General features: G+C 48.6%; 1 protein-coding gene across 12 annotated transcripts in view; it reads right to left on the reverse strand.

Annotated features, from left to right (window-relative positions):
• HIPK2 (homeodomain interacting protein kinase 2) overlaps positions 1–13,138 on the reverse strand; it is a 207,957-nt gene that overhangs the window by 136,759 nt on the left and 58,060 nt on the right. For all 12 annotated transcript variants that reach the window (XR_012334115.1, XR_012334114.1, XR_012334108.1 and 9 more), the window contains exon 2: positions 5,461–6,544. Coding sequence is in view for 3 of the 12 variants with exons in the window: in XM_033863350.2 (XP_033719241.1) it covers positions 5,461–6,544 (1,084 nt within the window). In the remaining 9 variants the exon portion in view is untranslated. The remainder of the gene's footprint in view (positions 1–5,460; positions 6,545–13,138) is intronic.

The following is a 13,138-nucleotide window of genomic DNA, read 5'->3' on the forward strand; positions in this document are numbered from 1 at the left end:
GCTTTCCGTTTGTTTTTCCTGAGTAGAGCTTAATATTTAGTCTTGTTTTCAGTTTGCTGGTCACACTGACAGCGGAAATACCCCAGCATCAATTTATTGCTTGCTCCAAAAAACTAACTGGCATCAATGTAGAATCAAATGCAGTAGTCCCCCCTTAATCACAGTCAGCCGCGATCCAAAAATATTAAGTGAAAAATTCCAGAAACAAACCATTCTTAAGTTTTAAACTGCCTGCTGTTCTGAGGAGCGTGATAAAGTCTCACAAAGTCCCGTTCTATCCCACGCAGGACGGGACTCTTCCCTTTGGCCGACACGCCCTGCCCATTTGTCTCCTAGTAGCCCGCTCGGTGATCAGACTGACTGTGGCATCGTGGTGCTTGTGTTCGAGTAGCCCTCATTTTACTTAATAATGGCCCCAACTGGCAAGAACACTGATGCTGGCAATTCAGATACTCCAAAGAGAAGCCTGGAAAGTGCTTCCTTTAAGTGAAAAGGTGAAAGTTCTCCATTTAATAAGGAAAGAAAAAGAAAGTATGCTGAGGTTGCTAAGATCTACGGTAAGAATGAATCTTCTACCCGTTAAATTGCGAAGGAGGAAAAAATGAATTCATGCTAGTTTTGCTGTCGCACCTCAAACTGCAAGTTACGGCCACAGTGTGCGACAGGGCTTGGTTAAGACGGAAAAGGCACTGAATCTGTACAGTAAGATATTCTGAGAGAGACACCACATTCACATAACTTTTATTACAGTATATTGTTGTAACTGTTCTATTGTATTATTAGTTACCAATGTTAATCTCTTACTGTGTCTAATTTGTAAATTTCCTATGCATATGGGAAAAAACACAGTGTACATAGGGTTCGGTACTATCCTCAGTTTCAGGGACATCCACTGGGGGTCTTGGAACGTAACCTGGAGGATAAGGCAGGGCTGCTGTAGGGAAACGGCAGGGACTTCCAAGGTACGTTCACAGAAGTGCACAGGATCTGCTTCAGTTCCATCCCTTAGGGTGTGAACTCTTCAAAGGAGACACCATTAAGGACCCCTTTCTCTCTCAGTGGGCCTCCAACCACCTGCACAAGCTCACCTCTGATTCCCCGTGGCGAGTCTTGGGGTGTGTGCAGGGCGAGGACTTTCTCCAGGGACACCCCTCTGGAGACCGGGGTGCAGTGGGTCTGGGGCAGGGCCGTGGCGGTAGTATGTTCTTAACACGCTCTCCAAGTGATTCTTATGCACAATAAAGCCTGTGACCAGCGTGGTTGGATGGTTTAACTAGGTTACTGACCTTCAAGTTGGAAGGTCAGGTTGGAAGGAGCTACCCACGCATCAGGGTTAAACAATGAAAAAAGCAGCCTTTGTTTCCTGAAAAACACATGGTCAGGCTTGCTTCACAGGATACCTACGGCAATATGCCCGGCCTCGACCAAGCACGCACCTAATAGCCGGGGGAAACCGTTTGCTCCCCGAGACACACCTACTTTTCCAGGTACATCCCCCCACCCCGGCCCCACGAGGACAGGAACATCTCTTTATATCAGACTGTTTCCACATCACTAGGCGGGGACGACGGTGGGCTGAGACATTTAATACTGTCCACTTAAAAACAGGGCAGGACGTTAAATGTCCTCCTCTTTGAAAGTGAGGTCGCCAGGGGATGACGGCCCAGCTCAGATACAGGGGGCCCGGGGGACCCAGGCCCTGTCGAAGGGTGATGACTCCTCTACTCCAGGTGGCTCAAACACAGTCTCTCACGACGCAGCTGAGAACACTGACCTTCTCAGATAACAACGGACCACTGAGGAGCCTTCTCCACCCACCTCCTCTCCCCCGTAAGAGGCAACACAATCAGGAAAATCGACTGGACCAACGTGGCCGGGAGCTGGCTGTCCCACAGCAAGGATTGATGCCGACCGGGCTGGAGGCTGTCCTCAAACCCTCAAACTGCTGTGTGGTAGCAAACTACTCCGGGGTTCAGACGAGCCCCGGGGGAGGAACAGGACGCTGTGACCAATTTAGAGATGAAGCGTCACTTCAGGCAGAAACCCTGGGCTGGCTTCATGTTGACGGTGCCCCTAAAACAGAGCTGGGCACAGGCGGCCACCAGGAGGACCCGAAGGACTCTCGCCTTTTTTGGTCAAAGCGACCACAGGAGGAAGAGGTCCTGCTCAGAAATTTAGGCAACAGTCACAGGAGGTCTAAAGAAAGGGGTCACAACACAACCAGAGGGAGGGCCTTGCAAGGCAAATGGGGGCACCGGGGCTGCAAGTGGAAGACGGAGAGGGGGGCTAAGGAGAGCCCTGGACTCTCGGCACACGAGCCTTCCATACCCGGTGGAGCGGTTTCTCCTGCCGCCCAGAGCTCCTGCGCTGGGGTCCCCGGTCCCCGGGCACCGGGGCCGACACGAAAGCACAGGAAGCCTGGAGAGTCTGTCTGCTGCGAGAGGGGTGCCACACGTCACGTGGGCACAGGAAGGTGAGAACACGAGCGAGGCCAAGAGTCCCAAAGTCAGCTTACCCAGTGCATCAAGTTTGGCTATAAGTATGCATTGCCTTTTTTTTTTTTTTTTTTTTTTTTTTTTTGCGGTACGCGGGTCTCTCACTGTTGTGGCCTCTCCCGTTGTGGAGCACAGGCTCCGGACGCGCAGGCTCAGTGGCCATGGCTCACGGGCCCAGCTGCTCTGCGGCATGTGGGATCTTCTCGGACCGGGGCATGAACCCGCGTCCCCTGCATCGGCAGGTGGACTCTCAACCACTGCGCCACCAGGGAAGCCCCTGCATTGCCTTTTAAATAGAATTTTTAAAAGCCTTTTTACAAGTTGCTCGGCTCAAGTTTTAGAAAACATGAATAAAGCCGGTATCGTCCATTAAACGGCATCAAGTTAACAAAATAATAAAAGCCCAAGCAGCCTTGACTTTGCTGCAGTTCACCCTAAATTCAGGCCAAGACCTAGGATGGAGCGGCCTGGCCTGCTGAACTGGCACCCCCAAGTGTAGAGTGACAACGGCGGTGGGGAGTTGGCCAAGGCACTGGCTATCCCTCGGATGGGCTGCTGACCCCAGATGGTACCACCCAGAGCTTGCGTTCAGAGAAGGGCACTTTGTAGAGAGCACGCCTGTTGTTCCGGCCCCTGGCCAGCGTCCTCCTTCACCCTCTCCCGGGGGTCCGCAGGGCCTGCTCCCTCCACCTTCAGGCCCAGGCTCCCCTTCCTCAGTGGCCACAGCCCTGGGCTCCCAGCCTCCCCCTCTGCCTGGCTCTGGGGCTGCGGGCCTGACAGCAGACCACAGGTGTCTAAGAAGCTGGTGAGCGGAGAGGGACCGGGTGAGCAGACAGATCCACCCCTCCCGGAGCCCAGCAGGGACGCAGATGCGAGGCACCTCCTGGATGCTCAGGGCAGGCGGGAGGGGGGGTTGGGGGGGAGGACAGCACGGGTGGAGGGGCCTAGAGATGTGTGTAATTCGGGACTGAGATGAGGGAGATGAGGGGGCAGTGTGGACGTGTGGCCTGTGGCCACAGACCTCCCAGGGGAAGGGGTACGAGGTCAAGGACAGAGACCCACGGGCTGAGGGCCGGGCGAGGGCACCTGTGACAAAGCCGGCCGGAGGGGTGAGCAAATCGGCAAACAAGGCGTGGGGGGGACGGGTGTGCCTCAGAACGCGTGACGGGCCAGCTGTGCTGACGCGGCTCAAGCACATTCCCCGCCTTTCTCCGTGGCCGGGAAGGAGGTGTGGGGAAAGCACGTGCTCACTCGGGGGTCGGGCCAGCAGGGCTCGGTCACGGAGGAGCCGTGGGATCCTGGGTCTACTGCCCACGTGTCAACCTCTTAAATGTGTTGTCAGCCCCATCTTCTCATGGGAGTTTTAGCTTCGTATCTCGCCAACTTCCACTTTCACCAGACCGTTCAACATGCCCTCAGACACAGCCCATCGCCATCTCCACAGAACAGACTCACTCGCTTCCCATTTCCATCCAAGCCCTGTGCACTGACCACACGCCAGATACGGAGCCAAGAACCCAGCTGCGTCCCGGCTCCGCCATCCAACAGCCCCAACACGGCTGCTGCCCGGACTCGCCCAGGTTATGGGTCAGGAACGAAGGGGTTAGAGAAACGAGGCAACCAGCCCAGTCGCACAGCTCAGCGAGTGGAGGGTTGAGGCTTTCCTGACCCCAGAGCCAGTGCTCTCATCTGGGTCCCACCAGAGCCGCGATTCCTAACCCTGGCTGCGCACTGGGAGCCCCAGGAGAGCTGTGACAAACACCCATATAGGACGCCACCCCCAGAGATGTCGATGATTCAGTTTGCGGGGACTGGGACCTAAATCAGGTTATTTTTTAAAGCCCGCTCCACCCACCGGTGCTTTTGACATGGAGCCAGGGTGGGAAGCAGTATGCCACAGACTTTTACAAGTTGCTCAGCTCAAGTTTTAGAAAACATGAATAAAGCCGGTATTGTCCATTAAACGGCATCAAGTTAACAAAATAATAAAAGCCCAAGCAGCCTTGACTTTGCTGCAGTTCACCCTAAATTCAGGCCAAGACCTAGGATGGAGCGGCCTGGCCTGCTGAACTGGCACCCCCAAGTGTAGAGTGACAACGGCGGCGGGGAGCTGGCCAAGGCACTGGCTATCCCTCGGATGGGCTGGTGACCCCAGATGGGCCTTGCCTCTGCCCTCCTGGCTGTGTCCCGGTCCCCAGCGCTGTGCCTGGCTCATGTTAGAAGGGAAATAAATCCTTGTTGAACGAGTGAAGGAATGAAAGCGTCACACTTTCCCACCAAGGGTGCTACAATCCTTCATCTTCCTGAGCCCAAAGTTCTCCCACCACTGGAGCACGCTGACTGGTCCCTAGGCTACAGACCCTCCCTCCTCCCATCCCCTTCCCACACGGGCACAGAGTCATCTTCTCAGAGCATCATTTTCATCCTATCACCCACCCTCTGTCGTTCAAATGTTTCGGCACTTGCTCCACGTTTATGGACGCAGTTATAACCCCTTCACCTGGTATCTAAGACCCCACCATCCTGGTCCCAACCTATCCCTGCAATCAGATTTTCCACCACCCACGGATCCTCTGCTCTGCCAGGCGGGCGTCCTCCCGGTCTGCAGTGCGAGTCTTGCGCACCCTTGCCAGAGGGATCATAATGCGTGTCTCTCTCGCTCCTTCACCCATGTCTGGATTCCACCCGTCCGTGACAACCTGACTCCCCGACCATGCCTTTGCTCTTTGCCCACAGCCCCCAGGAATCCCTCCCAACTCTGAACCTCTACGCCAAGAATCTTACTCGGCTCCATTCTTACGTGGCTTCTAATCATCATTTCAATGTGCACATGTCCTATTTCCCGACTAAATCGTGATCACTTGAGGGCAGCAATCTTACCTCCCAGGTAGTGACCAACACTGCACGTGCTCCGGGAATGCCGCTGGGCATTCAGCATCTCCTGTCTCGGGGCGAACGGCCTTACCTGTAATACCTGGACTGCAGGTAGGTGGAGCACACAGCCTTGGACACGTGACTGGCTGAACCAAAGTCGATGACCTTGACTCTGTACGGTTGTCTAGATGGATCCACCAGCATGATGTTTTCTGGTTTGAGGTCCGCATGGATGAGACCTAGGCTTTTTAGCTTCATCAGGGCTGTGGCAACCTGCTGGAGGACCGGGCGAATGTATTTGAGGGGCAAGGGGCTGAACTTGTTCTGCTTCAGAAAGTCATAGAGGTTCTGCTCCAGCATCTCAAAGACCAAGCACGTGTGATTCTTGTGCTGGAAGCACTCGTAGGCACGGACGAAGTTGAAGTCGTCGGCGCTCTCTGTGCTCAGGCGGGCCAGGATGCTCACTTCGATCTGACCTTGGCGGGCGTATGACGGGTGGTTCTTCAGGATCTTGATGGCCACAATCTCATTGGTGCCCCGTTTCCAGCACTTGACCACTTGCCCAAACGTCCCTCGGCCCAGGAACTCTAAGACCTCGTAAGTGTTGGTCATGGAGCACAGCACCTCATGCTGGACCAGCTGATAATCCCCCTCGCTGTTGGAGCCACTGTTTTTGGAAGTGGCAGTCGAGGTGGTGGCAGTGGCTACAGTGGCCCCACTCGCGTTATTCGGAATCATGGGTGGATGCTCTTCGATGATCTGCACGCTGCTCGTGTTCTCGATCTCCTCACTCTTCCGCTTGAGTCCGCATTTTTGGTAGGTATCAAGAAGGCTCACAGTGCTGCGACGCATGAGGTTGTGCGGTCCGCCGAGGACTGGCCCGGTGACGGAAGTGCTACCTGCTGATGTCACGACGATGTGCCCAGTGCTTCCTGGGAAGATGATGGTCTGCTCGTACGGTAGGCTGGGGTTTGGGATGGGCAGGGAGGCGCTGACGGTCGTGGCGGCTGGCTGGGATGGTGGCGCGTTCTTGTTCTGGCCATACACTTTGCTGTGGGAGCCGTACCCGGTCATGTCCCAGTTGGAACTCGGCTCTACTTTCAGTTTCTTCACGCTACAGAAGGCACTTGATTGAAGGGTGTGAGGGGAGAAAACTTGCACATGTGAGGCCATACCTGTGAGAAAGAGAAAGGCGAAAAGAAATATCTTAGTCACCCTTACACGAATGAACGCGACAGAGCCACTGCAGTTCGGACCGGCAGCATGGGTCCTAGAGTACACTGTCTTCTCACTTCGAAACAACGTCGGAAAAGTGAATCTATTCCACCCAGAAGCACCGGCTCGTCACTCAGTCTGTGGGCTCCAGGGGTTCCAGTGTTCTGCCCGCCACCATCAGGAGGGTGGGAGACTTGCAGGGTGGGAATACATTCAAGACTCAGAAACACGATTAGAATACCAGAACTTAGTTCATTATGTCGTTTTTTTTAAATAAATATTGTTTGTGATAGAAACAAATTCTTCCTCAGTTCTCACTGGGCTGCAATCCTATTAAAACTGAAGACTGTATCAGGTGGCCCAGCTGTCACATACTTAGTTGTCTCACGTGGCCAGCTCCCCTCTGTCACAGGCCCTAAGACTGTCAGGCTTACTCACGTGAGGAAACAGCTTCCATACAGGTCCGAGCACAGAGCCACTCGTGATCTGCTGGCTTCTGGATGAACCATAATGACCCCCTGGCATCTCAGTCACCTTAAATGATTCTGTAGGGTTGAATCGACCAGCAGTTGGTCTGATGTTTTCATTTAGATAGTCTGAAATCATTTTATCAGCTTTGTTTTGGAGGGGAGGAGTGGGCAGCACAATTCATGGGCTCTGTTCACTCAGCGCTCCTGCTAAATTTATCTATCAATAAATTTATCTAGAAAGTAATACTATTTCATATCAAAACCTCACCCACAATTTAGATAACCTCAGAAATCTGTAAGACCATAACTCTGGAATGGCTGTACAATTTATAATTATGGTGATAGTGGAAACAAACAAAAATTCATAAAAATTAATTAAGGAGAAGTAACAAGGAGATGAGGAAGGATAAGTCCTTACAGGTAAAAGCAGAAACACTGCCCATCTTCTAAGCTGCAGTCGAGAAACATTTCCTATAAAAGCATAAGGAAAGTGGGGTTTCGATCAAGCACCGTTGGTGTTTAGCGATCCCAGTGTTCGTGCCTCTCTGACCCCGCAGCATTACCTAGGGTGGTTATTTAACATTTTCCTTCTCTCCTCGTCACCCATCACCCTAGTCCACCCTCTCTCTCAGCAACAACCCATCTTCCACTTTGTCCAGAAGCCTGAGGCCAGCAGCTTTGCTGTCCACCTTTATTCTCTTCATTTCAAAACACTCCTGAATTTGCATCCATCCTCTCTTCCATCTTTCTGGTCTCAGAGTAAGAGGTGTCTCTCTGTTCCAACACTAGAAGTTCCCCCTATTCTCACGATTCAGCCTCTCTCATTTTCTCTTGAATGCTATGCTCCCTCCGCTGTCCACTCTGATGGCTTTCAACTTCTCCCTGTTGATTGGATCCAAGTCCTTAGTAGGTACTTAATAAAGTTTTGCCAAAAGAATCAGTGACAATCTTTCTCTTCTGCCTTCACATCTGCACATGGCAACTCCCAACTTGGAAGGTAAGAGGAGTAACAGCCGTATTCTTCCTTTTTGATACTTCCCTTCTTCTCACCTGTAATCAATGGTTTATGCTCCCTTTTCTTCAAGGCCTCACTCCTTAATCCATCTCACCACACACATACACACACTACAGGACTCTGTTCTTAAAGGTAAACGACTTCCTAATTGCCTAATCCCATGGCCTTTTTTCAGCCTCTAATCCCTTTGACCTCTCGGCAACTGACCAATCTGATACTGCTGACCACGACTTCCTTCTTGATGCTCTTATCTGTGCTGTGTGAATCTGTAACCTCCCTATCCCGCGTCTGACTGCACATTGTGTGCTGGCTGGTTCCTCTTCCTCTTCCTCCTTTAAAATGTGGGCGTCTCCAATGTTTGGACTCTGTTCTCTCTGGATCGAAGCTGTCACCTCTATGCAGGCGACCCCGACACGTTCATCACAGGCGAAATGCTCCCTTGTGCCTTCCAGTGACGTATTTCTGCCTCCTGCTACAAAATCAAGGATGATCTTCCAAAGATGAACTCCTTACCTTTTCCTAAAAATCTAGCCATTTCACCCTCCATGATAATGTCTGCATGGCTGTTCATAAAATATTCTTCTAGTCACTTGGTTCCAAACCTTTGAGGATTCTTCTTTGCCTCCATAGACAAGAAGATTTGGAGTCTCATTTCTCTGTCCTTCAAAATGTCTCTTGTAACCATCTCTTTGTTTCTGTTCTTGCTGCCTCCTCCATAGTTAAAGCATTTATCACTCTCCAGTAGACAAAAGCAAGCACAGACATCTGGTCTACCTGAACACTCTTTCTTCCTCTAATTTGCCCACATTCAGCCACCAGATTCTCTTCCTAGAACATTTCTAAGCATGTCACGTCTCTGTCCAGAAACTTTCAATGATTCCTTAGCATCTAGAAGGTAAATTTGAGGACTCTTAACACCTTCACATTTGTATTTCAACTGCTTTGTTGGCTTCACCTCCAACTATTAACCTTCCTGAACCCTCAATTTTAATTAAGCTGTTCTACTCACTGTTTCTAGACTGTCTCTTACAGTTCCTACCTCCATGCTCTTACACAATTCCCCCATCCGACATGCCTTCACCTCTTCTCTCAGCTTATCCAAAGATAAGACAATTCAGATGCCTCCTCTTCCCAGACAACTCCAACCTACACTGATATTCCCAACTCTCCATTCCTAAGGCACTTACCATGTGCACTGCCCATTTGCCCACAAACTGCATTTCTGCCTTGCAGAATCTCTTGTCTTGAACTGAATTACTTATCTTTTGTGCTATATAACTTTTTATACGTTTAAGTCATGTTTCCGTAACCAGGCTATATTGGGAAGGCGCGAGCCACAGGTTATACTTCTTTTCTCCCCCAGCATTAAGCCGGGTTTGTTACATATGGGAGGCACTCAGTTGATGGAATAAAGCACTCTAACCGATCAGGCTTCAAGGAGAGCTTAGTTTTCTAGCTATACAGCAATTACCAGTCACAAGCACCTATGGAACCTGGCCTCACTCTGGAGAATAAAGAAAAACCTGCCAATACTTTTCCACCCAAACTAAGGCAGAGTCCAGGCAGCTCCTGTCCTGGGGTCAGCAGTCATGTTCTGTCTATACTTCATCCCGGATGTGCTCTCACTTCCCAACAGCAACCTCAACCTGTCTAACACCCAGCACCTGCTCTGAACCCTACCTTGACCCTGATCCCATAGATCTGACAGAAGCTTCCTTTCTTGTTTGGTTCCTGAACTCCAACATCTACTTGTGTAACATGACTATACTTCTGTAGACAGCCTTCTGCCTGACAAAGACTATTTTGGCTTGCTCATTCAGAATTCACACTTTACCTGTTTCTTCCTATGGTACTTTTTGTTCAAGTCAATCTCCCCTTAATTCTATAATAACACAGAAAATAGCTTTTCTATATTTATCAGTATTAAATAACCACATTGTTCTAGATATTTTATACAACATAGAAATGACCAATCCCTCAGCTTTTAGTAACGTATCCACTGAAGGGGCAAAGCAATAAGCATTTCCTTTATTCTTTGGTATCGAGCTTGCCCCTCACTGCTCCATCCTCAGTGCTTTGTGGCAGGAGGACAGGGAGGGGGGCAGCGAGGGGTCAGAGGTGGCCGAAGAAATATGCTGATGTTACGTAAAGGAGATGTAGCTCTATTCTCTGTTTTCACTGTTCCAGAAAAATCTTGGTGGAAAGGCCAGGGTGTAGCAGTGGAATTTTACAGAGGGGAAGAGAATGGCTTATGACTTATTTGCTACTGGGATGACAGCCGAGGGTCATAAAATTGTGGAAATTGTCACTGGGTACCTCTGGTGACATTCGCGGGATCAGAGAGGAGACCTGCATGGCTAGAGACACCCTTCGCCGCACCGCCTGCTGCAGACTCTGGCCTGGCCTGGTGTGGCCACTGCTGCTCCTTTATAAGGTCAGCAGCCACTATTCTAAGAAGTAGATTAGCAATTCCCGATACAGCCTTATTTCCCCCTCCAGCTTGACTGAGATATAACACACATAAAATCGTGGCAGTTTAACGTGTACAGCGTGATGATTTGATACGAAAATATGGTGCAAAACGATGATCATAATAAGGTTAGTTACCACCTCCATCACCTAATTACCTTTTGTGTGTGTGTGTGGTGAGAACATTTAAGATCTACCCTCTTAGCAGCTTTCAAGTACACAATACCCAGTTGTTGACTACAGTCACAGGCTGTACGTTAACATCCCAGAACTTATTTATCTTAGAGCTGGAAGTTTGCCATTACAGTCTTATTACCTTTATTCTGTAGCAGGGGTCATTTTGCTCTGTGAAGCAAATTGCTCAAAGAAAATATAGGTAAAGAAAGTCTTCAATAATAATAAGAGCAATTATTATTATTACTACTACTGTTACTTATTTTTAAATCTCTAAACTATCTTATAAGTGATAAACCGTTGCTGATAGTTGCGTAGCTTAGTCTCAAAACAATCCTACAGGAATAACCAAACTTATTGCCAAACATTTCTCCTTGAGATTATTTTTCTGGAACAAGTACTCCTGATTCGTGGAGAATCCCAGCCCACACCCTTTGCATTCTATTTATTCAGATCCCCAAGGCTGGGGCCGAGGAAGGCAAGGGCCTTTATGTTTTCCACTCTAGGAAGAGCTGTTTCCTCTCATTTCTTTCTGTGTTGACCTTTGTGCTCTTCAAGGCCTGCTGCCCTCCTTATCTGTCAATTTTCTTCTCAGAAAAGGCAGGGGGTTTAACGGGCATTTTCAGTTTGATCCTACGTCACCATTTCAATCACGTTTTAAGTCATCTCTGCCCTTCCTATTTGGTTCTTGGAAGAGGAAGTGAATTTTTCTCCACCTTCCTTGGGAGACTGGGAGGCTCTTACCATATGGGCGTGAGGGCAGGTTTTGAGCCCATGGGGAGTGAGGCACCAGGGAAATCACTGTGAGATAAATCTGCAAAACTCATACCTGCTCCCTAGAGGGGGCCACGAGACCCAGACTGTTCCACAAAAGCCCGAGTAGCCTCCCAAAATAACTCCTGACAGGACTACCGCATTGTCACTCATGTGAAAGCAGTGAGTCACCACAATTTAGAACTAAACTTTCTAAAAGGCACATCGCTGTTACCATCTGTCTCATAAGAAGGTCGAAATTATAAGCATTGAATATTAGATATTCATCAGGGCCCTGCATGCTTTTTAATGTTACTGATACAAGTTTATGCAGATGTTATAAAAGTGACCAGTAAAAAGCATTTAAAAACTAATTTATTAAAATTTAAGTCAACTTGTACTACACAACTGTAATATGTCCTTCCTTGCATATGGCAAATGAAATACAGCCCCTATAAAATAGGCACTAAAATATATCCTATAGTTAGCAGAATTAAACTCCATTACTTGTAATAAGTCATTTCTTATTACCACAAAGATGAAAGACTGCTTCTTTCATGCCCCAAACAAATCCAGGTCCCAGCTACCTAGGGTGCATTTCTGACACTGCTAAAGGCAGTGAAAGCACTGGATCCTCTTTTAGCCATTTTATTCACATGCTCATTTTGCATTTTTAAAAAGATATGCACGGCAGTCTGCATTTCAAAATAATATTTTTAAAACATTTGCCTTCTACTCTTTATTAGAGCTGCCATTTACGTCCATCAAATGCTGTCACACTTGAATTCAAACCCTATTACTCAGGAGTCTCATGATTCTCCAGATTCTAAAATCCTGAGCACCCAGTAAGGACCAGGCTCTGGGCAGGATGTTTTACGAACAGGGTAAACGTGCATCCGACTTTGGGACAGTCCAGAATTACCCTTGTTATTCCAAATGAATTAGTAAGAGCATCCTCTCCACTTTCATTCTTACAAGGGTCCTAGTTTGAAAACTAGGAAGTCAAGTGATGGGTTGAGGCTCCCATAAGAAGTGGAAAAACCAGACCTTGACCCCAGAAGTTCAAATCTGGGTAATTCTATGTGCCACTTTGTCTTAATAGTTTAAAGAGAAATTTATTTTTCTAGGGTTAAGAATAATTTTTTCCACCTTAAAAAAAAAAGGATAGTTAAAAATCTTCATGATCTTCCTGAGCTCTTAAGTCACAAGAATTTTTAAAAGGTCATTTGTTAAAGGATTGGCTCATTTAGTTCATTTTTTCCACGTATTTGCCTAGTTTCTTCATAATTTTATATTTCACAATTAGATGAACTGAAAAGTTGCTTCACATCTGAGTACATTTCCTTTCCATTTCACCACCCCAAAATTATCTACTGGAAGATCAGACTCTGCCTATACTACAGGGATGAGTGAGGGTTCAACTATGATTAAAAAAATAATTAAGCTGAATTCAATTTCACTGGACTCTTATCAAAGCTCGAGAGAAGGAACTATAAGCGAAACAGTGGCACCATTTTTATCAGTATGTAAAGTTTAATTTTGGTGTTGCAGATCACCACTCAGAATCCAGTTATATTATTAAAGAGAACAGAATCATGAACACCTTAGTTTGGGAATTCACTTGGCAGTCCAGTGGTTAGGGCTCCAAGCTTCCATTACTGTGGGCATGGGTT

This window comes from Tursiops truncatus, chromosome 9 (assembly GCF_011762595.2).
Source record: "Tursiops truncatus isolate mTurTru1 chromosome 9, mTurTru1.mat.Y, whole genome shotgun sequence".
In the NCBI taxonomy this organism is placed as follows: domain Eukaryota; kingdom Metazoa; phylum Chordata; class Mammalia; order Artiodactyla; family Delphinidae; genus Tursiops; species Tursiops truncatus.